Source organism: Myotis myotis, unplaced genomic scaffold, assembly GCF_014108235.1.
Source record: "Myotis myotis isolate mMyoMyo1 unplaced genomic scaffold, mMyoMyo1.p scaffold_m19_p_2, whole genome shotgun sequence".
In the NCBI taxonomy this organism is placed as follows: domain Eukaryota; kingdom Metazoa; phylum Chordata; class Mammalia; order Chiroptera; family Vespertilionidae; genus Myotis; species Myotis myotis.
Genome location: NW_023416324.1, coordinates 114,198,892 through 114,222,118, shown reverse-complemented (window position 1 = coordinate 114,222,118; position 23,227 = coordinate 114,198,892). Strand labels below are relative to the sequence as shown.

At 40.8% G+C, this 23,227-nt stretch overlaps 2 protein-coding genes across 2 annotated transcripts in view; one reads left to right on the top strand and one right to left on the bottom strand.

Moving 5' to 3' along the window:
- The window catches only part of IGSF10 (immunoglobulin superfamily member 10), a 29,165-nt gene extending 8,593 nt beyond the window's left edge, over positions 1-20,572 (top strand). Inside the window, exons 3-6 of the mRNA XM_036350496.1 lie at positions 2,535-2,925; positions 10,285-14,640; positions 15,096-15,996; positions 18,587-20,572. Of these exons, the coding sequence (XP_036206389.1) occupies positions 2,535-2,925; positions 10,285-14,640; positions 15,096-15,996; positions 18,587-20,495 (7,557 nt within the window). The 3' untranslated portion in view covers positions 20,496-20,572. The remainder of the gene's footprint in view (positions 1-2,534; positions 2,926-10,284; positions 14,641-15,095; positions 15,997-18,586) is intronic.
- A 214-nt stretch (positions 20,573-20,786) lies between these two features.
- The window catches only part of MED12L (mediator complex subunit 12L), a 423,259-nt gene continuing 420,818 nt past the window's right edge, over positions 20,787-23,227 (bottom strand). Inside the window, exon 48 of the mRNA XM_036350497.1 lies at positions 20,787-21,137. The gene's annotated coding sequence lies outside the window, so the exon portion shown is untranslated. The remainder of the gene's footprint in view (positions 21,138-23,227) is intronic.

The window sequence follows — 23,227 nt, the reverse complement described above, 5'->3', positions numbered from 1 at the left end:
ATTCTTCCTGATTCAGTTTTGGGAGATCATATTTTTCTAGGAATTTTTCCATTTCATCCAGGTTGCCCAGCTTGTTGGCATATAGTTGTTCATAGTACTTTATTATAATCCTTTGTATTGTTGTGGTTCAGTTGTTACTTCACCACTTTTGTTTCTGATTTTAATTATTTGGGTCCTCTTTCTTTGTTTCTTGATGGATCTGGCTAAAGGTTCATCAGTCTTATTTATCTTTTCAAAGAACAAGCTCTTGGTTTCATTGATCTTTTGTATTGTGTGTTTGTTTTTTTATATCTCCAAGTCAGTTATTTCTGCCCTAATCTTTATTATTTCCTTCCTTCTACTTACTCTAGGTTTTTCTTGTTGTTCTCTTTCCAATTCTTTTGAAACCATTTATTTTAAATATTGACACCAAGAAAATACAAAGAAACAAAGTAAATTAGTGGTTTACTATGGCAAGGAGGATGCACAAAAGGACTTCTAATGAGTATCAGTTTTTACTTCGGGCTGATGAAAATTTTCTAAAATTAGATGGTGGAGATGTTTCTACAACTCTGTGATTATACTAAAAGCCACTGAGTTGTTTAGAAAGGTGAATTTTATGGCATGTGAATCATGTATCAATAACACCTTTATAGGAAGAGATCTTTCAAAGAATATATATGCATATATGCTTAGTTCATGGACACAAAGGCTTGAGAGTAATGGGGACAGAATGGAGGGAGGCAAAAGTGGGTGAAGGGAGGGGAAATGGGGGACATCTGTAATAGAGTCAATAATAAAAAATAATAATACTAAAAATAAAAACAAATGAAAAAGAAAACCATTATAAATGTGAGAAATAAATTAATAAAATCAACATATTTATGAAAAATTCAGGTTTAAGAAATCTTAAATTTACATGAAATATCAAGCTACTTTTAAAAATCTTAGCATGGAAGTTTTCAATTATATGCAAAAGTAGCATAAGAAAATGAACCCCAGTGTAGCATCACCAAATTTCAATAGTTATCAACATATCAGATGGTTTTCCCTGTACCTTCACTCACGTCTTTTCCATTTCATTGCATTGTTTGTACAAAATCCACGATATCACAAGGTTTCATCTGTAAATACTTCAATACATATCCCAAGCTTAAGGAATCTTTTAAAAATAACCACAATATTATTATTGTATCTGTTTTATTATGTTTTTTATCCTTATTATTGATAATATTACAGATGTCCCTTTGTTTCTTGTGTGTTTTTTTCCCCATTGACCTTCTCCATTTCCCCTCTCTCAGGCCTTCACCACTCCATTGTCTGTGTCCATGGGGTAGACATATTCTATATAATAAAAGGGTAACATGCAAATAGACTGAATGGCAGAACAACTGAACAACCAATCAAAGTATAATATGCTAATGATATGCTAAGTCTGCTCAACAGCTCGCTATGACATGCACTGACCAACAGGGGGCAGATGCTCTAACTGGTAGGTTAGCTTGCTGCTGGGGTCTGGCCAATGGGGACTGAGTAAGATGGGCCAGACACACCCTGGAGTCCTCCCACGGTCCCTCCCCGGCCTGATCATGCACCAGTGGGGTCCCACAGCCTGGCCTGCACCCTCTCGCAATCCAGGACCCCCCAGGGATGTTGGAGAGCCATTTTCAGCCCAATCCCGCAGGCCACTCCCCTTGGGAGGGCACCAGATGCAGGGCTCATGGCTGGCGAGCACTGTTGTGGTAGCGCAAGCCTCTCCCAATCAGGACTAATTGGGCACGAGCCCACGGCAGGCACAGTGGGGCCAGGATGAGCAGAAGTGGCAGGTAGGAGCTGTAGGCAGCATTGGACTGTGGGTTTCAGCCTGATCCCTGCAGGCCACCTAGAGGGACCCCACCCGTGCACAAATTCATGCACCAGGCCTCTAGTATGCATATAAATTCCCTGGTCAATCACTCCTCACCCATTCCCCAACCCCTGCTTTCTTTTTGAAATTCATGAGTCTTTTCCATGCTTCTATGTCTCTGGATCTATGTTGTTCATTGGTTTATTTTGTTCATTAGATTCCACATATGAGTGAGATCATGTGATACTTGCCTTTCTCTGACTGGTTTATTTCAGTTAGCATAATACACTCCAGGTCCATCCATACTGTTGCAAATGGTAAGAGTTCTTTCTTTTTTACAGCTGTGTAGTATTCCATTGTGTAAATGTACAACAGCTTTTTAATCCACTCATCTGCTGATGGGTACTTGGGCTGTTTCCAAATTGTAGCTATTATAAATTGTGCTGCTATGAACACTGAGGTGCATATATTCTTTCTAATTGGTGTTTCTGGTTTCTTAAAATTTTAATAACAATTGCTTAGTATAATAAATGTTTGTGTGTTCAATTTATCTGATGGTCTCATTTTTAATTTGTAATTAATTTGCTTGAATTAAGACTCAAACAAGGTACACCCACTGCATTATATTAATCTCAGCATATGTTTTATTGATATGCTTTTCCCTTTGTGATCATTCCTTTGACAAAGTAAATGTTCTTTTTATTCTTAGGTCTTAAAAATGAGCTATAACAAAGTCCGAAAGCTTCAGAAGGATACTTTTTATGGCCTCAGGAGCTTAACACGTTTGCATATGGACCACAACAATATTGAGTTCATAAACCCAGAGGTTTTTTATGGACTCACCTTTCTCCGACTGGTACACCTGGAAGGAAATAGGCTCACTAAGCTCCATCCAGACACATTTGTCTCTTTGCGCTACCTCCAGATATTTAAAACATCTTTTATTAAGTACCTATACTTGTCTGATAACTTTCTGAGCTCCCTTCCTCAAGACATGGCCTCCTATATGCCTGATCTGGAAAGCCTCTATCTTCATGGGAACCCCTGGACCTGTGACTGTCATTTAAAATGGTTGTCTGACTGGATACAGGAGAAGCCAGGTATCTATACCAATTTTGTCTTTGTCTTAATGCAATAGAAGTAACCTGGCTGGAGGTGCTTTACCAGTAAGTGAGGAGACCAAGGTAATTTAGATGTGAAAAAACAAAGCCTAAATAATAATTCAGTAATAACAAATTCTCTTAATTCTTTCATGAATTAATTGCTCATTGTTTCAAAGGTTGACGATCCAATCACTACCCCTGGCTTTTGGTAAATGGGGAAATAATAAATGTGCGTGTGTTATTCTTCCCTATACCATAGCCATAAAAACCCTTCCTCTTCTTATCGTCCTTCCAGTCATTCAGTCAATACATAATTCTTGGAACTCTATTTAAGGTTCCAACTCTATTTAAGGCAGGGGTCCTCAAACTTTTTAAACAGGGGGCCAATTCACTGTCCCTCAGACCGTTGGAGGGCCGGACTATAGTTTAAAAAAAAAACTATGAACAAATTCCTATGCACACTGCACATATCTTATTTTGAAGTAAAAAAAACAAAATGGCAACAAATACAATATTTGTATTTGCATGTGGCCCACGGGCCATAGTTTGAGGACCCCTGATTTAAGGTATTAATCTACTGTGGTAGGTGATGGAAATACCAAGGGCACTGTCTCTGCTCTAACCACACTTCTAGTGGGTTACAGAAAATAAAACAATCAGGGTATGAAATGTCCTTTGATGGGGAAAGGATAATTTGCCACGAAGAATGAAAGATCCATTCATTCAGCAAGCAGTTATCATAAACCGGTGTGCCACCGAGAATATAGGGATCCAGAAATGAACAAGACAGATTAAGGTTCCTGCCTTCGTGGACCTTGCATTCTTAAGTCCATAAGGTAATGACTGAAAGGAACCCCTTGATTTCATCATCAAAGGGGGATGGTTGTTTACTTTGGAAAGAATGATGAGAGCTGGGTTGCCATGTGGGGAAGGTCAGGGGTGAGGGTGCAGTCTACTCTTTGGAGAGGTTTGGCTTGAAGGGAAGGAGGAAGGTGGCAGGCAGATGGAAACTGTAGTCAAATAGGAGAGGGACTTGAGCATGTCCAAGGTGAAAGGTGACAACACTGCAGAAAGAGCAGATCACGAGCTGAGCAAATGCCCTGGGAAGACGGGGGACAAGAGGTCCAACCATAGCTGAAGGGGTTTCCTTAGGAGGTAGGAGGAAAAAGGAGGACTAGGTAGACACAGAGGTAGGTGAGTTCCTAGGTCTGATGGAGGAATCATATCTGATAGTTTTTCCTCCTTCATGAAGTGGTGGGAGGGGTGCCTGAGGGAGATGGTAGGAAGGGGTCAAGGTTGAAAGCTTGAGAAAAGAGGAAAATGTTTAAAGTTACTGCTGTGAAATATATAAATACGTGGCACATACAAGTGTATGTGTACAGGCATATATGTATGTATGTAGTCAGTTAATATAAGTACTTAAAAGTTAATAAAAAATAATTAACTGAGCTTTGTGAGGTATATTAGGCCAATAAACACCCTCTTTTCTTTCCAGGGATTTAGAATCTTCTAGGTGAATATGCTAAACATATAAAAAGATAATCAGGCTATGAATGTAAAACATCAAACAGTTATATTGAAGATTTTGTTCTATAGAAGCTCAAAGTTAGTAAAAATTATTCTGCCCTGATTAAAAAGGAGAGAAATTAGGCCAGGGCATGAAAGATACACCGACAGGAAAAGAACAACTAAGAGAGGAAGAAGCAGGGAGGCAACGTGTTCAGTTTGTGCTGGCATTGTGCTGGTTGCTTTCTATTCAATGCTCACAATAATCCTCAATTTATCGATGAAGAAACTGAGGCATAGAAAAGTTAGGTATCTTCAGCTTGACATTTATACCTCAATTTTCTCAGCTGCACTATAGGAATAATAATAATAACTGGAAAGAATAGCTAAAGTAGCACACAAACTGCTTAGCACAATGTATGACATGAAATCAGCACGCAATAAGTGTGTTACCATTATTTTCTTTACCACCCAGGTCACACAGCTAAACTCAAAAAGCAGAAGCCTGAAGTTCAGATCTTTTTCTAAAATATATTTGGGATGAAGACACTGCTTTATACATAAAGGCAGATAATAAGTTTCATGAGGCAGGCAATGAATGGCCCAGTTTTTCTGGCATAGGGTCAGTGTAGATGCAAGGTGTTTTGAAACCAATTGGGGGGAGTGCTGAATCCTAGGCTAAAATGTTTATACTTTAAAAAAAAAAAAAAGGAAGATTTTACAGTGAAGGATTTTGAACAGTTTCCTGCTGAAACTTATTTCAGGGATCAGCAATCTGTGAGTGTGAGCAGTAGACAGGGTGGGCCAGAGTGGGCAGAAACAGGAATCCACCTAGGACATGCCAGGTGGTTCACATCTGGGGAATGACGGGTCGCACTGTGGGTGACCACACCTGGGTATAGCTTCACAGACGTTTGAAAGGCAGTAGGAATTGAGTGGGGGCTTCTCAATACTTTTAGATACCATGGAGAGATAAAGGGAGATGAGGAATTAGAAAGAACGACGGGATTTCATGTGGTTGTTGGCTGGGCTATAAGGGGAGGATGGTGAGCAAATAGAGAAAACAAATAGAAATGCAGCAGTGAAAAGAGGAAAGAAAGATGACACCCACAGGGAGAGAGCTGTGTACCCAGACAGAAAATGAGTCTGTGCTCAGGTCCTACAATGTGTCAGACCTCCTTGCCATTTTGCTAATTACATGCTCTGGTAATAAAGTCAGGTAGTATATATTTTGTTAGCAGTTTACATTTCAGTGGTAGAATATACCACTGTAGAAATCAGTTATTCTGTGTACTAGAGCCCAGGAATTGGCCCACTACAGCCCACACGCCAAATCCAGCCCTCAACAAACTTTTGTAAGAAGTTTTATTGGAACTCAGTGATGCCTCAGTCTTACATGTCATCTATGGCTGCTTTGGTGCCACAGTGGTATAGTTGAGTCATTGGGTCAGAGAACTATGGTCCACAAAATCTAAAATCTTTACCATCTTGCCCTTACACAAGAAATTTGCTGACCCTGGCCTAGAGAACAGCCTGAGCCTCTGTAGCCCTAGTGTGTAGCTGGGCACGCCAGGTCTTCCCAGGGTGCTCCTTGCCAAATTTCAGCCTCAGTTCCTTCCTTTCCAACTCTCAGCCACCCTCCCATCGCAGACACACCCAACCTGTTTTACCACCTCATACCTGCAGCTTTCCTGCCTGGAGCCCTTTCCTTCCTTTTCTGCCTGATGGACTCCCAGCCAGCAAACTCCCCTCACCTCTCACCTTTTCTGGGAAGCCTGGCTATTCCTCCACACCCCGCATTCCTGCAGAATATTCATGTCACCACTTTGTCCACTTCTGTTCTTGAATGGACACATTTTATTATGTTTATTAGTACTAGATGTCTGTTGCCTTTTCTTAGTCTAATTTATCTATCCTGAGCCCCTAGAACAGCCGTGGGCAAACTACGCTCGAGGCCAGATCCGGCCCGTTTGAAATGAATAAAACTATTGAAAAAAAGACTGTACCCTTTTATGTAATGATGTTTACTTTGAATTTATATTAGTTCACACAAACACTCCATCCATGCTTTTGTTCCGGCCCTCAGGTCCAGTTTAAGAACCCATTGTGGTATTTTTCCTTCACATGATCTCACTCATTCATGGATAATAGAGACCATTATAAACTTTTGAACAATAATAGATACAGAGGCAGAGCTGCCTCAAACAGATTGTCAAACTGCAGCGGGAAGGCCAGGGAGGGTTGGGGGGCAGGAGGTAGGGGGGTAAGAGATCAACTGAAGGACTTGTATACATGCATATAAGCATAACCAATGGACATAAGACACTGGGGGATAGGGGAGGCTAGGGGACTGTCTAGGGCGGGGGGATAAAATGGACACATATGTAATACCCTTTGTAATATTTTAAGCAATAAAAAAAAAAAGAACCCATTGTGGCCCTCGAGTCAAAAAGTTTGCTCACCCCTGCCCTAGAATGTGCCGAGGACATAGTAGGTCCTCAATTTTTGCTAAACTAAGCTTTTACCAATTAAGAAGACATTTTGATGATGTTTACAAATGTCCACTACTCATCAATGATCTTAATATGCCCCAAAACTCTTTGTGTGTGTGTGTGTATATGTCTATTATATATATTGTATAAAGTAATAATTAGATAAACCCATGAGGGCTAACGTCTTTCAGTCATGTCTAATTGATGATAGTCTTACAACCCTCGTGAATCAGTCACATCAACTTCTGCTTTGAAATGTTTTTCATCTGTTCCACGAGATTTGCCAGTTTCTCGTGCCTCCAGTTGCCTTATTTGGTGTTCTTTTGCATGCATGTTGGTAGCCCAATGTACAGCATCATCTATTTGTATTCTTCCATTTTTAGGTTCCAGACAGCTCCTGGGGTTGCTTTTCTATAAAATACAGACCTGCGGCCGTTCCTCTGATAAAAATGTGTTTTAGAAATATTAAATTTGTGTCCTGCTGTTTGCTCTGTTTCCATACTTTTTTTACATTCATAATGACTTCTTGTTTTAATGCCAAAACATAGTGTAACCTTAATAAAAACATTTTAGGTGGAAAATTTAATATATGTAGTCCCAATAGCATATGTGGCTCAATAAAAACACTGCAATAGAAATGACAGTACTTGTATGTGTGCAGGCACTGGTAGCTCTATCAGCACTACCTGCTGTTCAGCTGCCACTGAAAAACACCTTCAGTCAAAAGACTTTATCTCAGTTTATTAAAAACATGGTCTTAGAATTAGGCCTGCCTCCCTGCCTTCCTAAAATCTTTACTGAGCATCAATTGGTCAGGCCTGGGACACATAGATGAACAAGCATGGAGCTCACAGTCTTGTGGGAAGGCAGACAACTAGACAAGCTGTTGTAATAGCCGGTGAGGAGGGGTAGGATAAAAGAAGTGGGAAATACCAGAATGTAAAGCAGGGAGCCCATCTGGAAGAAGTGTTGTTTGGCTGGGCCCTGAAGGATGTAAGTAGTTAGAGTTAGAGAGGGGTGTCAGACACCATGTGTATGGGAGGTGGAAGCAACATCACATGCCAGATCCTGATGGGACGTGGCAGAGATGGGGAATGGAAAGCATGTCTGTGTGACTGGAACCTAGAGTGACAGAGGGAATGGAAGTGATAGAGGGAATAATCAGATTTGCAACTGAGGCAAAATACCTGATGGCCAGGGCCTGCTAACTCTGGTCCAGGTGCTAGCAATAATAAGCAGAGCAAGATGTGCACCGAATTCTGTGACAGGTTTTAATTAAGCCAGAGTCTGCCATGTCCTCTGCTACTGCAGGGTCTGAGCCCCCGGTCACATACAACTGGTTGGTAAGTGGGGGAGTGAGAAGAGCCCCTCCTGCAGGCTCTAAGGTTTCCAGGCTTGCCAGCTACCCGTTCTGCATAGGCTTAGGCTCTAAAACGTGCTGAAGAAAGCTGAGCAGCTAGATCTACGTGGCATTACTTGTCACACTAAAGTACATATTGAGTCCATGGTCCAAGGGTCTTCTTAAGCCTTTGAGAGGACTTGTGCATAAGTGGAAGGTGATGGGACCCTGTCCTGCCACTCCAGTAAGTGAGATTTTCTAGAAGTCTAGTTATAAATGTTGTGTCTTGTGCATGAGATGGGAGCTACTGCACGGAACAGCATGGAAGTCCCCAGCTGCATATGTGTAAAGTAAAACTCTGTACTCTTACCAAGTATCAGTGACCAGTCATTTTAAATAAGTGGCCAGGCATGTGATATGGGATACCTGAAAGAGGGGCTTCTATGATTTGTAAAGGCTTGGGCTGTTCCTAGCACTGTAAGACTTTCATGCTTTGGATTTCACCAAAATGTCAGATCTTTGAAGGACTGCCCCATTGCTTGGGTACAATATTCTCCCTCATTAGACCTGATCCTTCTCCAATAGACTCATGCTCATACTGTGTCTTCCTTCACTCTTCCACTCAGTCACACTTCATGCTCGACCAAATCCTTGCCTCCTACTGATTGGTTCTACCTGATTCATTATCTCCTGCATCATCTGTTTCTCTGCATTCTATTTTCATTTTTTTTAGAAAATTGTGAAAGGCAGGTCTTTTTATTTTTTAAAATATATTTTACTTATTTTTTACAAAGAGGAAGGGAGAGGGATAGAGAATTAGAAACATGGATGAGAGAGAAACATTGATCAGCTGCCTCCTGCACATCTCCCACTGGGGATGTGCCCACAACCAAGGTACATGCCCTTGACCGGAATCGAACCTAGGACTTTTCAAGCCACAGGCCGACTCTCTATCCACTGAGCCAAACTGGTTAGGGCAACATTCTTTTTTTTTTTAATTATCTTTATTGTTGAAAGTATTACATATGTCCTCCCTCCCCTTCCCTGCCCTGACCTCCCTCTACCTCTTACCCCATCCACCAGGCCTTCACTGAATTATTGTCTGTGTCCATGGGTTATGCACATATGCATATAAGTTCTTTGGTTAACCTCTTCCTGCCTTCTCTCACCACCCTTCCCTCTGAGATTCAACAGTCTGTCCCATGTTTCTATGTCTCTGGATCTGTTTTGTTCATCAGTTTATTTTGGTCATTGGATTCCACATAAGAGTGAGATCATGTGATACTTGCCTTTCTCTGACTGGCTTATTTCACTTAGCATAATGCTTTCCAGGTCCCTCCTTGCTGTCTCAAAGAGTAAGAGATCCTTCTTTTGTACAGCTGCATAGTATTCCACTGTGTAAGTGTATCATAGCTTTTCTATCCACTCATATACTGATGGGCACTTGGGCTGTTTCCAGATCTTAGCTATTGTAAATAGCGCCGCTATGAACATAGGGGTAGCTAGACCAGGTCAAGATATCTTGTAATTCAATTATTGTTCTTTTGTATAATGGAAAGTAACTTGGGTTTTTAATGATATCCAAGGACTTAAAATTTATCAAACACAGTATCTTTTAAAGGACAATGAAGGTTTATGACTCAAAACATTAAAATGAGCAAATAGAACTGAATTACTGTTAATAAAAAAAGTAACAAACATAAGCATGTCATTTAGTTTCCCCAGATAAGAAAGCTCTCTATTCAACTAATACTTATTGAGTAGCACATATGTCTCAGGCACTTTCTACAAGATAGACAAAATCTTTGTGCCTATGATTATAATATTATGGCAGCATATATAGATAATATGTTTTTTTAGAAATAAACCCAAGGACAAAAAAATTAGGAAACTTCCTATTAAACATTAAAATTTCCAAATTGTTGTTTTAAATTCTAGTAGAAGCTATTGCTTCAAAATGTTCAAATATTAATTCATAGAGACCACAACTAGCAATAATTCAATTGTCATTTTTCCTAGATATCATAAAATGCAAAAAAGACAGAAGTCTCTCCAGTTCTCAGCAATGTCCACTCTGCATGAACCCCAGGACCTCTAAACGCAAGCCCTTAGCTACAGTCCCAGCTGCAGCTTTCCTGTGTGTCAAGCCAACCATTGATCCATCTCTGAAACTGAAGAGCTGGCCTATTGTGGAAGACAGCAGTTCTGTGTCCATCTCTCCCGAAAAGTTCATGGCACCCTTCGGCTCCCTCATTTTGAATATGACAGACCAGTCTGGGAATGAAGCTAACATGGCCTGTAGTATCCAAAAGCCATCAAGGACATCATCTATTGCATTCACTGAAGACAATGACTACATCACGCTAAATACATCATTTTCTACATTTCTGGTGTGTAACATAGACTATAGTCACATTCGGCCGGTGTGGCATATTCTGGCTTTGTACAGTGACTCTCCTCTGATACTAGAAAGGAGCCACTTGGTCACTGAAACACCACAACTCTACTACCAATATAAACAGATGGCTCCTAAGCCTGAAGACATCTTTACCAACATAGAGGCTGGTCTCAGAGCAGATCCTCCTTGGTTAATGCAAGAACAAATTTCCTTGCAGCTAAACAGAACTGCCACCACACTCAATACATTGCAGATCCAGTTCTCCAGTGATGCTCAGGTCACTTTACCACGGTCAGAGATGGGGCCAGTAAGTCACAAATGGACCATGATTCTCAGGGATAGCAATACTAAGCTGGAACGCACTGTTGTGGCTGGTGGGACCATTGACTTAGACTGCCCAGGCCAAGGAGACCCCGCCCCACATTTGGAGTGGCTTCTGGCTGATGGGAGTAAAGTGAGAGCCCCATATGTTAGTGAGGATGGAAGAATCCTAATAGACAAAGCTGGAAAACTGGAACTCCAGATGGCTGATAGTTTTGACACAGGCACTTACAACTGCATAAGCACTAATTACGCTGATGCGGATATTCTTACTTATAGGATTACTGTGGTAGAGCCCTACACAGAACCCTTTCATGAAAACGGGGCTCATCATACTGTTTTCATTGGTGAATCACTTGACCTTCCATGCCATTCCACTGGTGTCCCAGATGCCTCTATTAGCTGGGTTCTCCCAGGAAACACTGTGCTCTCTCAGTCCTCAAGAGAGAAACAGATTCTCAATGGCACACTACGAATATTACAGGTCACCCAAAAAGACCAGGGTCATTATTGTTGTGTTGCAGCCAACCCATCAGGGGTTGATTTTTTGATTAATCAAGTTTCAGTCAAAATAAAAGGGCCAAGCCCAGTGGAGCATAACATAGAAATGGATGGATCTGGATTTGATGAGCCCAATCCCACTGTGCACCTGAAGGACCCACCAGCTGCACAACTCCTGACATCTGCTCCAATGGGAGGTGAGGCTGGAAAGCAAGTCTTGAGCACAAGTACAAGTAAGAAGCACAACTATCAGGATTTAAGACCTCGGCAGCGTGGAGACCCAACAAACCGACGTTTCAGGGAACAGAGGAGGCAGTTCCCACCCTCTGCTCAGAGAATTGACCCACGACACTGGGCAGAATTTCTGGAGAAAGCTAAAAAGAAGACAATGCCACAGAATCAAGAAAATTCCACAGCGAGGCCACCTCCACAGGTCACCCAACTCCTAAAAATACCTGGTGAGGAAGGAGACTCTTCGGGCATGCTTCCTACAGATGAGGAATTGATGGTCTTCATAACTAAAGTGTCCAGTGTTCCGGAAAGGACAGTGCCTGATGGTTCCAGAAAAATATCTGATAGCCCCATGGCAACTGTAATTACTGGTACTGAAGTCTCCCCAGTTGTCAGTCCACAGTTGCCACCACTTGAAAAACAAATAGATTTTAAACTATCTACTACTGTTGAAGCTACAGCCATATCAAGGAACATAAACCCAACCACATCAAACAAAATGCAAGACACAAACAACCAACATGTATCCACTGTCTTTCCTCTACTACCTGAGACAACTCGATTTCAGGATGCTGACGACACAGGGAGGAGAAGAGAGCATTTGCAAAGTGCACCCCCAATAACAGTGGGGACGAAGATCAAAGATGTCAATACCAAAATACTTAGTAATGCTAATAGCAAAACTGGTATAGTCTTAAGATCGGAAAATGCCACAAATGGTCACCAGCCATCTGTAACAGGAAGAAGTGAACCCAGAAGCAGGTACTTCAGTTCTCACGTGACTCAAAAGCTTAGCACCTCAAGGCTCCCTTCAGGCCCATACAGTGCTGCTCACTCTCAGATACAGACCCCTAGGAATAATGCAACTAATAATGCACTGTCCAGACGCTTTGGCAGACGGAGGAAAATCTGGGGGAGAGGGCGAATTATCCGTCCATACAGAACTCCAGTCCTCCCATGGCAGAGACGTGGCTTTGTGAGGCCACCATCCAGGGGGTCTTCTGAAGAAAGTACCACAGAGCTCAGTGCCGTGTGCCCATCCTGTGCTCCCATAGAGAAGCTCACCATTCCCACCTCTGAGGGAGCAACCTTGTCTTCTCCAACTTCTTCTCCCGTCACCCTCCCCAAAGCTGACATTGCCAGGGTCACAGCAGCAGAGCCTACAACCCTAGTCTACAACCTTAGCCCATCATTGCTACCTGATAGCAAAGCAAATGTAGTTACTGAGAAAACACCACCCACGGTAAAAGATTTCAGTGCTGAAAGTACCCAAGTATTTCCACCTGGTGCAGTCATGACTCATGCCCCAACATCTGTAACTATGGAGAAAACTCATGGAACAAATGTTGGTTGCCCAAGTGTGTCTAACATCAGTGAAGCTAAACGAGATTCAATGATTACATCACCACTTCCAGGTCCTGCCACTGAACCATCTATGCCTATGACTAGAGCCCTGACAAGACTTTCAAGAAGGAAATTTCCCTGGCATCAGATCTTTGTAAATAACCATATCCAAACAGGGAGCTTAAAGAGTCAGCATGCATTTGGTTCACAAGAAAGCACAGCCACAGTGCTTTCTCAAACATCTCCTGCTTTACCCACAGATAACATTTCCCCCTTTCACTTCACAGCACACTCAGCAAATGTGATGCAAATTCCATCTGTAACACTGGCTACTGCTCTGCACAGTGCCACCCCCACACCCCATTCTATAAGTCTTCCTGCAGTAGGAGAGCTGCCCTTCCCACCCGTTTCCCCAACACTTCGTAGTAGCTCAAGCAAGGAACCCCATACAAATTTCATATCAGTGCAAATAGCCATGGTGACAAGTCCTTTTACTGCCCCTGCTTCTATCACTATTAATAAAACCCAAGTAACCAGACCCAGCACAGGAGAAGTACAAAGCAAAAAGGAGCATCCAAGCAGGAAGGACCCAAGCAGCTCTGCCAGCCTGAGTTCTGGCTTCACTATACCCCCTGCTGTGATGCTCCCTGCTCCAACCACAGCAGAAACTGCAGCTGAGCCCAGTGTCTCTGCTTTCACTAGTCCCCGCCTAGAAAACACCAAGAGAATGGCAGGCACAATTGATCTTTATTCAAGAACACTTAATAGGACAGATGTAATTCAAGAACCATCCCAAGAGACTACTCAGACTTTGAAGAGCACAACTGCTTCTGAAAGCACTTCGCCCAGCACACTGCACCAGAGGCCCACAGCCAGAGACACACCCATTGGACACCCAGCCGTGCCACCGTTCCTAAGCAGCAGTGCCACCCCAATGCCAGTCTCCTCCTCCCCTCCCTCGAGTAACCCGAGCGCAGTTACCAACCATGTGGCAACTCCCCTTTTCCGGAGGAAGACAAATACAATGTTCCAGCGGCCTGAACCTTCAAGTCACAACGCTAATCCACAGCAATTAGCAGCAGAGGTTACAACATCTCCCAAGGCTCATCCAAATGCCAAGTTCACATTTGGAACCACCTACTTTATCTACTCTAGTCTGGTACCTTTTACTCCTATGCCAGCACAAATAACATTTAAACCACAGAATTCTAAATTGACTCCTTCTCTCAGGTCAGAAAACCACTTTTGGAATAAGTCCTACCTGGAAATTGCCCCAAAAGGCAAAATGGCAGGGGTGAGCATGTTGCCTACTCCAGGCTTGCCAGAGGACAACACTCATGCTCCAAACTGGGACATACAGAAGACTGTGAAGAGTGGCTCTGATAAGACACCGACTCAAAAAATAACAACTCCTAAAATTCTTCCCTTTGAGCCTTTGTCTAGGAATATATTCGAAAGGCCCAGAATAGTTGGAGGAAAGGCAGCAAGTTTTACTGTCCCGGCCGACTCAGATGCCTTTCTTCCTTGTGAGGCTGTGGGAAACCCGCTGCCTACCATCCACTGGACCAGAGTCTCATTAGGTATTTAAAAGTTTGTCTTTTTTAGTTAAGAAACAAGGAAAAGAGTGTGTAATGTTTCAGGGTTACACACCCAATGAATCAGTTTCAAGTTTCTCCAAAATACTGAAACTATTATTATCCTCATTTGACATTTACTGCATGGCTTTCTTGCTCATTCGAAGGTTTTAAAACATGTTAACTAGGAACATTTTTTGAAATGCTCTTAAATATGATTTGAAAAAGAGGTAATTGTCATTTTATTGAACAATTGGGCTTTTAAATGAAAGCTATGGGGATAAAAAATAATTCTAGGAATAATTTTAGCAATGTGAAGACCAGGTATCTTAATTTTAAATATATTTGTTTTTAGTAGTCTAACAAAAAAGATAGCTTTCCTCTTTAGACTTCCACTTGAACAATTTGTTTTCTATCTAAACTTTGATGACCCGTGGCTGTATATTTCTTTCTCTTTTCAGGGCTTGATTTGTCTACAAGGAAACAGAATAGCAGGTTCCAGGTGCTCCCCAATGGCACCCTGTCCATACAGAGGGTGGACATTCAGGACCGTGGACAGTACCTGTGCTCAGCATCCAATCCATTTGGCAAAGACCACCTTCAGGTCACCTTGTCTGTGGTTTCCTATCCCCCCAGGATCCTGGAGAGACATACCAAAGAGATCACAGTCCATTCCGGAAGCACTGCGGAACTGCAGTGCAGAGCTGAAGGTAGGCCAATGCCTAAGATTTCCTGGATTCTCCCAAACCAAACAGTAGTGTCAGAATCATCCAAAGGGAATTGGCAGGCCCTGGTGACATCTGAAGGAACGTTGGTCATCCACAACCTCAGCATTTATGACCGGGGCTTTTACAAATGCATGGCCAGCAACTCTGCTGGCCAGGATTCACTGCTGGTTAAAATGCAAGTCATCGCCGCCCCACCTGTCATTCTAGAGCAAAGGAGGCAGGTCATTGCAGGGACATGGGGTGCAAGTTTGAAACTGCCCTGTACTGCAAAAGGAACTCCTCAGCCCAGTGTTCACTGGGTTCTCTCTGATGGCACTGAAGTGAAACCACTACAGCTTATTGATTCCAACTTGTTCTTATTTTCCAATGGGACGCTGTATATAAGAAACGTAGCCTCTTCAGACAGGGGCACTTATGAATGCATTGCGACCAGCTCCACTGGCTCCGACAGAAGGGTGGTAATTCTCACAATGGAGGAGCCGGAGACCATGCCCAGGATAGAATCTACATCCCAGACATGGAATGAGGTGAATTTTGGGGACAAATTACTACTGAACTGCTCAGCCATCGGCAAACCCAAACCCAAAATACTCTGGAGGCTGCCATCCAAGGCTGTTGTGGACCAGTGGCACAGGTAAACCACACCTTTGTGTTGATATTACCGTCTTTATCTACTTAGCTGTACAACTTCTGAAGTGGAAAAGTGATACAGCGAGTTTTTGACAACAGTTTTATTGAGCTTAGACTCTACACATAAACGTAACTCTCTCTAAAGAGGCCTAATCCTTATAAAATAATATAAATTATATATAACCAACCTTTTATCTGCCTAACTCTGAAGGCCAACTTCTTATTGAGTTTATATAGTTAGAAACAATAAAAATGTCATTTATTTTCACGATTATGACAATTTAAAAATGGTAACTGTGTAAATGTATGCATTTATAATCCCTTGATCAAAAAAGAGAATTCTTTCAATTCAATCAGTCAAGGTCCATTATTTCACTCTTCAAATTCTCCTGTTAAATATTTTAAATTTGAGTATGATCTGTGCTAATTGCATCTGTCTTAAAATTGCAAAGCCCTTTCTGAGTCACAGCATGAAGACCTCCACAAAGTGGAGTATGGTCAGGACGCCATCGCTCTGACGCCCTCAGTCTTTCTCTAACATTCTGTTACAGGCTTGTGGATGCCGGTTTTCATCTGATTTTCTATAGAGTTTAAACCATCTTTGAAAAGTAATAATTACAAGCTTATGATCACTGATTTTTGTCATTTGCATGACTTTATGCAATGATTTTTATAATATGACAAAAAAGATGGGAGTAAGTATATTTCATATATTTGCTTTTCATTAATAGAGAATACTATGCAGGACAAATTTAACATAATAGATATGAATTTATATTCCTGCTGACAAGTTGAATAGATTTTTCTAGTGGCACACTATAAGTTGGTATTGAATGCTATTAATGAATTTAATTTGTGATCTTTAATTCAAAAGTAGATGGTAAGTTTCAATTTTTGCAAATAATAAGTCAAATGTTAATTAAAATTAATTTAAAATGAAAAATACTGAGCTATGAAATGTAAATTTCAGAAGTGATCTATTTGCTTACTATATGTATAGCCACTTATGACATCAAATATTTCCAATGCTTTATCCATCTTTGCGTCTAATGTAACTCAGCATGTTTCTTTCTTTTTTGCCTTCAAGTAATTATAAGCATTGCACTAATGTTGAATGCCAGTTCTTTTGTGAAATTAAAATATTTAAATAAATTCCAAGGCACATGGAGATGTATCTTAAATTAGGTCACACATAATTCTGCTGCAGGCGATGAAGGAAATGCACTGAGAACTAAGTTCAGAGCAGTGGCTCTGGGACTTTGCTGCACATCAGAATCATTTGGAAACTAAGAATCCAAATGCCAAGGCCACATTCCACATCATATAAATCAGAAGCTCCATGGATCCAGGCTCAGCATTATTTCATACTACACACTAATTTTAATGTGCATCCAAGTTTGAGAATCAGTGCTTTTAGAAAGGATTAGGCAAGAATGATAGCAGGTGGAGTGTAGCATAGTGTACAAAACATGGCTTGAGAACCAGCCCTGGGACCAAAGTAAGTTATGAATTCTCTCTAAATATCATCTTTTAAGCTGAATAGTGGGGAATTTCTTAAAGATTTTAAAGTACCATTTCCTTTATGAAGTGTGCCCATTATGATTTCTACCTTGGTTTACATACCAGAAAAGTTTCTTCCACACTTGAAAAAAAATTGCAAAAACATAGGCATGTTTTGTAATGTTCTACTATAATACTCTCCATACTTAAGATATGTTTGCTGGAAAATACAAAATGACTTGAGGCTGTTTAACTTGGTTAACAGTTATGCTATGTGAGATTGTCCATACTTTTCTCTTCAGTTTCACCTGCCTGCTTAGCTCATGTTGCCAAAAAATTAGCAGAAAAGCCCCCCACAAGATTTCCTCTATGGGTGTTAATCACGTTTTTAGTTCCAACCCAATATCCACTGGTCTTTCTGAAAAACTAGATTTTGTTTTAACAGGAAAGATCTGCCATCTGGGGGTTCATAGTGGTAATGACAGGCTGTGTAGTTGCTTCAGAGAGAAAAAGGAAGCTCTACATACAGTCCAGCCCAATGCAAGGACCTGTCACTTTATGGCCGCCCACAAAGGGTGGACACTACAGCAAGCTTCTATGTCTTACACTGGCATTTTCTCTCTTTATAACAAAGGAGAACTTATCTAACCAAGTAACTCTAAATGTTTTATAACTAATATCTCTCTAAAAAGTATAACCCAACATCTTTTCTAACAAGAATGAAAGTTTTTTTACTGACATCTTACAGAATAATAATTTGATACGTAAAATGGTCAAAAAGGATGTGTCTGGGATTCCACTATTTGTAGCATTCTTCACACCGTTGTAATTTTTTAAAAATTCACCATGTAAAGGAGATTAATTTGAAGTCCATCTGATAAGTACTACTTGTTTGTACTAAATTGTACCTTTTCAGTTAGATAATTTTATCTTTTAGTAACTGGCTTAGAAGACAGTAAATAAGCTAGTCCTGATTTTAATTCTATTGCAACAATTTAAGAAAATGTCCATAAAGTTAAATGCCAATAAGACAACTCCTCTATTTCCTGTCTTTTGCTAATGGCCTCACACTCAAATCATTCTTCTCTCCTTAGAATGGGCAGTCGAATCCACGTCTACCCAAATGGGTCCCTGTTTATTGGATCAATAACAGAAAAAGATGGTGGTGACTACTTGTGTGTGGCAAGAAACAAAATAGGGGATGATCTGATACTGATGCATGTTAGCTTAAAGCTGAGACCTGCCAAAATTGATCACAAGCAACATTTTAAAATGCATGTGTTTCATGGGAAAGACTTCCAAATTGATTGCAAGGCTTCTGGCTCACCAGTGCCCCAGATATCCTGGAGTTTGCCCGATGGAACAGTGATAAATAATGCAATGCAAGCTGATGACAGCAGGTGGCGTACCAGGAGGTATACTCTTTTCGACAATGGAACCTTGTACTTCAACAGCGTTGGGGTAGCAGAGGAAGGGGATTACACTTGCTATGCCCAGAACCCTGTAGGGAAGGATGAAATGAAGGTCCACCTAACGGTCATAACTGCTGCCCCACGGATCAAGCAGGGTTTCAAGGCCAAACCCAGAGTCAGGGCTGGAGACACAGCCACCTTTGACTGTGAGGTTGTTGGGGAACCCAAACCAAAAGTATTCTGGCTGCTGCCTTCCAAGGATAGGATTTTATTCTCAAAAAATAGGTACACATTTTATGCCAATGGGTCTTTGTCCATCAACAACGTCAAACTGCTTGATTCTGGAGAGTATGTATGTGTGGCCCAGAATCCCAGTGGGGATGACACCAAAATGTATAAGCTGGAAGTTGTCTCCAGGCTCCCGTTAATCAATGGTCTGTATACCAACAAAACTGTCATCAAAGCCACCGCCGTGAGGCATTCCAAAAAGCACTTGGATTGCAGAGCTGAAGGGACACCATCTCCCCAAGTCACGTGGATCATGCCAGACAACATTTTCCTCACCGCCCCATACCATGGAAGCAGAATCACGGTCCATAAAAACGGAACCTTGGAGATTAGGAATGTGAGGCGTTCAGATTCAGCCGAGTTTACCTGCGTGGCTCAGAATGACGGAGGAGAGAGTGTGCTGGTAGTACAGCTGGAAGTACTGGAAATGCTGAGAAGACCAACATTCAGAAATCCATCTAATGAAAAAATATTTGCCCAGGTTGGGAAGCCCACAGCATTGAACTGCTCTGCTGATGGAAACCCACTACCTGAAATAATCTGGATTTTACCGAATGGCACACGGTTTTCAAGGGGACCACACAGCCCTCAGCACCTGACAGCAAGCAGCGGTTCTTTAGTGATTTATAAAACAACTCGGAATGATGCAGGAAAATACCGGTGTGGGGCAAGAAACAAAGTGGGCTATATTGAGAAATTAATTGTATTAGAAATTGGCCAGAAGCCAGTTATTCTTACCAATGCATTGGGAACAGTGTATGGCATCAGTGGGGACTCTCTCTCATTGCACTGTGTGTCAGATGGAAGCCCTAAGCCAGATATCAAGTGGACTGTACCAAGTGGTCATATAATAGACAGACCTCAAATTAGTGGAAAATACATATTGCATGAAAATGGCACTTTAGTCATCAAAGAAGCAACAGCTTATGACAGAGGAAACTATATCTGTAAGGCTCAAAACAGTGTAGGCCATGCACTGGTTACTGTTCCAGTACTGGTTGTCGCCTACCCTCCCCGAATTACAAATCGCCCACCCCGGAGCATCTTCACAAGGACAGGGGCAGCTGTTGAGCTTCACTGTGTGGCTCTGGGCGTCCCCAAGCCGGAAATCACATGGGAGATGCCTGACCACTCCCTGCTGTCAATGGCAAATAGAGGGAGGACACATGGGACTGAGCTTTTCCACCCACAAGGCACCCTAGTCATTCAGAACCCTCAGAGCTCAGACTCCGGGATATACAAGTGCACAGCAAAGAACGCACTTGGTAGTGATTCTGCAACAACTTATATGCAAGTGATCTGACATAAAATAACATTTCTTGAATAGTCAACATCTGGAGAGTTTACTTTTTTGGAAGAAGTTTAATCAAAGGCAGCGATAGGCATGTAAATGAATTTAAATACATTTACAATATTAAATTTATCATGGACATGCAAAAAAAGACTTGTAAATATATGCATTATGAATTGATACTGATTTCTTTAATGGATCTCAAAACAAATTTTTAACTTAAGGCACTTTTATTTTGCCAACAAATAACAATGAACATTTAGAGAAAACTATCCACTATAAAACAACACATGGCTAATGTACCTGAATTCTTCATTAAATTGACTTTTTTTTTTTTTAAATTACCAGTTCCCTAGTGTCCACCTTCTGTTAATGTTATGGGCATGGCACGACAATAGACAATGGAACAGATTAAATTTTCAGTCTTGATGTAAATTTTCCATTTTGATGTATAATGTATAAATATTTTGTGGTTGGTTTATAAATATTTTACTAAAGCCTACAGAAAATAAGCACTTAACTGTTTTGATGATGATTTACTGTCTTGTGCACACTGAAGTTTTTCATAGACGGGGAATACAAGGATGTTTTAATGACTGAATTTAAAAAGAAATGCAGGCTAACTTTTCCGACATGTAAAAAGCAACTCAACACCTGCAAATAAAAAACATGAAAAGGGGGCTGATTACATCCTTGTCTAAATAAACCCACTAAAAATGTTTTAAAAATACAATGAAACCTCTTTATAGCTTCAAAATCCAGCTCAGGTACCCTGGTTTGGAGCTGTCACAAGAAAAAGTTCCTGAGAAGGAACCATTGCTTTATGAGCATTTAATTTCGTTAAATGGGAATCCTTTATGCGACAGGTAAGTGTTTAGGAAAGCTCTAGATCTAATCATATAATGAAGTTTCACTGCACTTAAAATTTCTTCAACTGTACCCAAAATGTTGCCTTTCGTAATTTAATGAATTTATTTATATTACATGCTTAATTCAACCGGAATTAATTTGGGGAACATTATGATTCATCTTTTCTAATTGTAGAGGCTGGGATTTTCCAATGTAATTTCTCCAGCATCTATTTAAATATTCGCCTATTATTTAAGAAGAATTATAGGAGCCTTAATAAGATAAAAAGAAAATGCCATAGGTTTTGCTCAGATATTTCAGTACCCAAACCGAGAGCTATGTCAGCCCCCACCAATCATCTGAGATATATGGGGGAGCTCACTTCATTGTGTTTTCACCACACCCACTTTCAGCTGGCCCCACTGAGAGGTGACTGATTGCTGCTGCCTCTGAGGTTGGGTTCCCATGGCTGAAATAAGTCAAAGGATATTCATTCTAACAGTGATCTTCTACTTCTGGGCCAAGAGGAGTAAGTCACATAACAAATGCAACCCTACTAGGAACAAGTCTACAGTGAAAACGTTATGTCTAAGGGCTTCTTATGTCCAACTCCATTCTATTTCAAGGTCTTATATTTAACAGGGTGGGGGTTCCCATTTATCCTAAGATAATTTCTTCTATTTCATGAAACAAATTACTAGCTTCTGTCAAAGGACAGGACTTTCCCTTGTGATCATTTAATGCAAATTAACGCATTTGCTAAAAAAAAAAAAAAAGAAACCTCTCAGGATAGAGGGTTAAGTGGGAGTTACTATGATGAGACTAGATTAAAATTTCCAGTTGCCATTTTTATTACGCATAGGGAGAAACCAGTTTTAGTTTTTTCCTCAACTTTCCATAGAATCTTGGAAGCCTTACCATGACTTAGCTTCCTCACCTAAAAAAGGACACACAACAAAAATGTACACCCACAGTCTTCAAGTGCAAATGATTAATAAATTAATTTCACTAAGTTCTGCAAAATATAAAGTGCATACAAATGCTATGCAATTATAACACTCATTCTTGAAACAGTATTACTGCTGTTTGCAATACTGAGCTATAAAAATATATGGTTCCAACAGAAAACTGAGATTTTTTTAAATGCCAATAATTCTCAAAAGGAAAGAAAATGACAATCGGGGTGGAAAATGACTCTCTCCGGGCACAGCATTCATTGTTCGGCTGTCTAGCCAAGGCAGTCATTATACAGATATACTACTTGAAGAAAAATAATATCATGGACTCTAAAGATGATTCTTGTGGGGGGAAAAAACAGCTCGATATACAAAACCAGCTGAAAAGTAAAGATGCATCCTCTGAAAGCAGGTTGAATATGTTAATCTAGTGAAAAGAATGGTCCTTCATGTTTTGGCAAAGTCTTTTCCAGCCCAGAGTAAACAAGAAATGAGCAGGCCGGAGTAAACTGGTTTCACAGTGTACAAAGCAGTTCACAGGGATGTTGCCACAGCAAAGTAAGCAGACATACATTTGAGGTCATTTGCATGAGTCAAACTTTGCAATGAGTAACTCATCTAGGAAGATATAAATTATTTATATAATGCTTTGCAAAGGAAGTGATCTACTAAAGTTGTACTAGTTACATTCAAAAGAAAGTAGTTCTACATGGTTTGTTCATTATAGACAAATCTATTCACAGTATGTGCAACTACATGACATGTGAAATCATATGGCAAAAGGAAATGAATTAACGCAGAACATGGGAAAATATCCCTCACATGTTTTTAAATGCCCTGCAATTTTCACATTCAAAATTTTATGCATCTAAATCTAAAAAAATATTATATGGAATACTCTTAAATTACACAAACTGATAATTTACTGGATTTTTTACT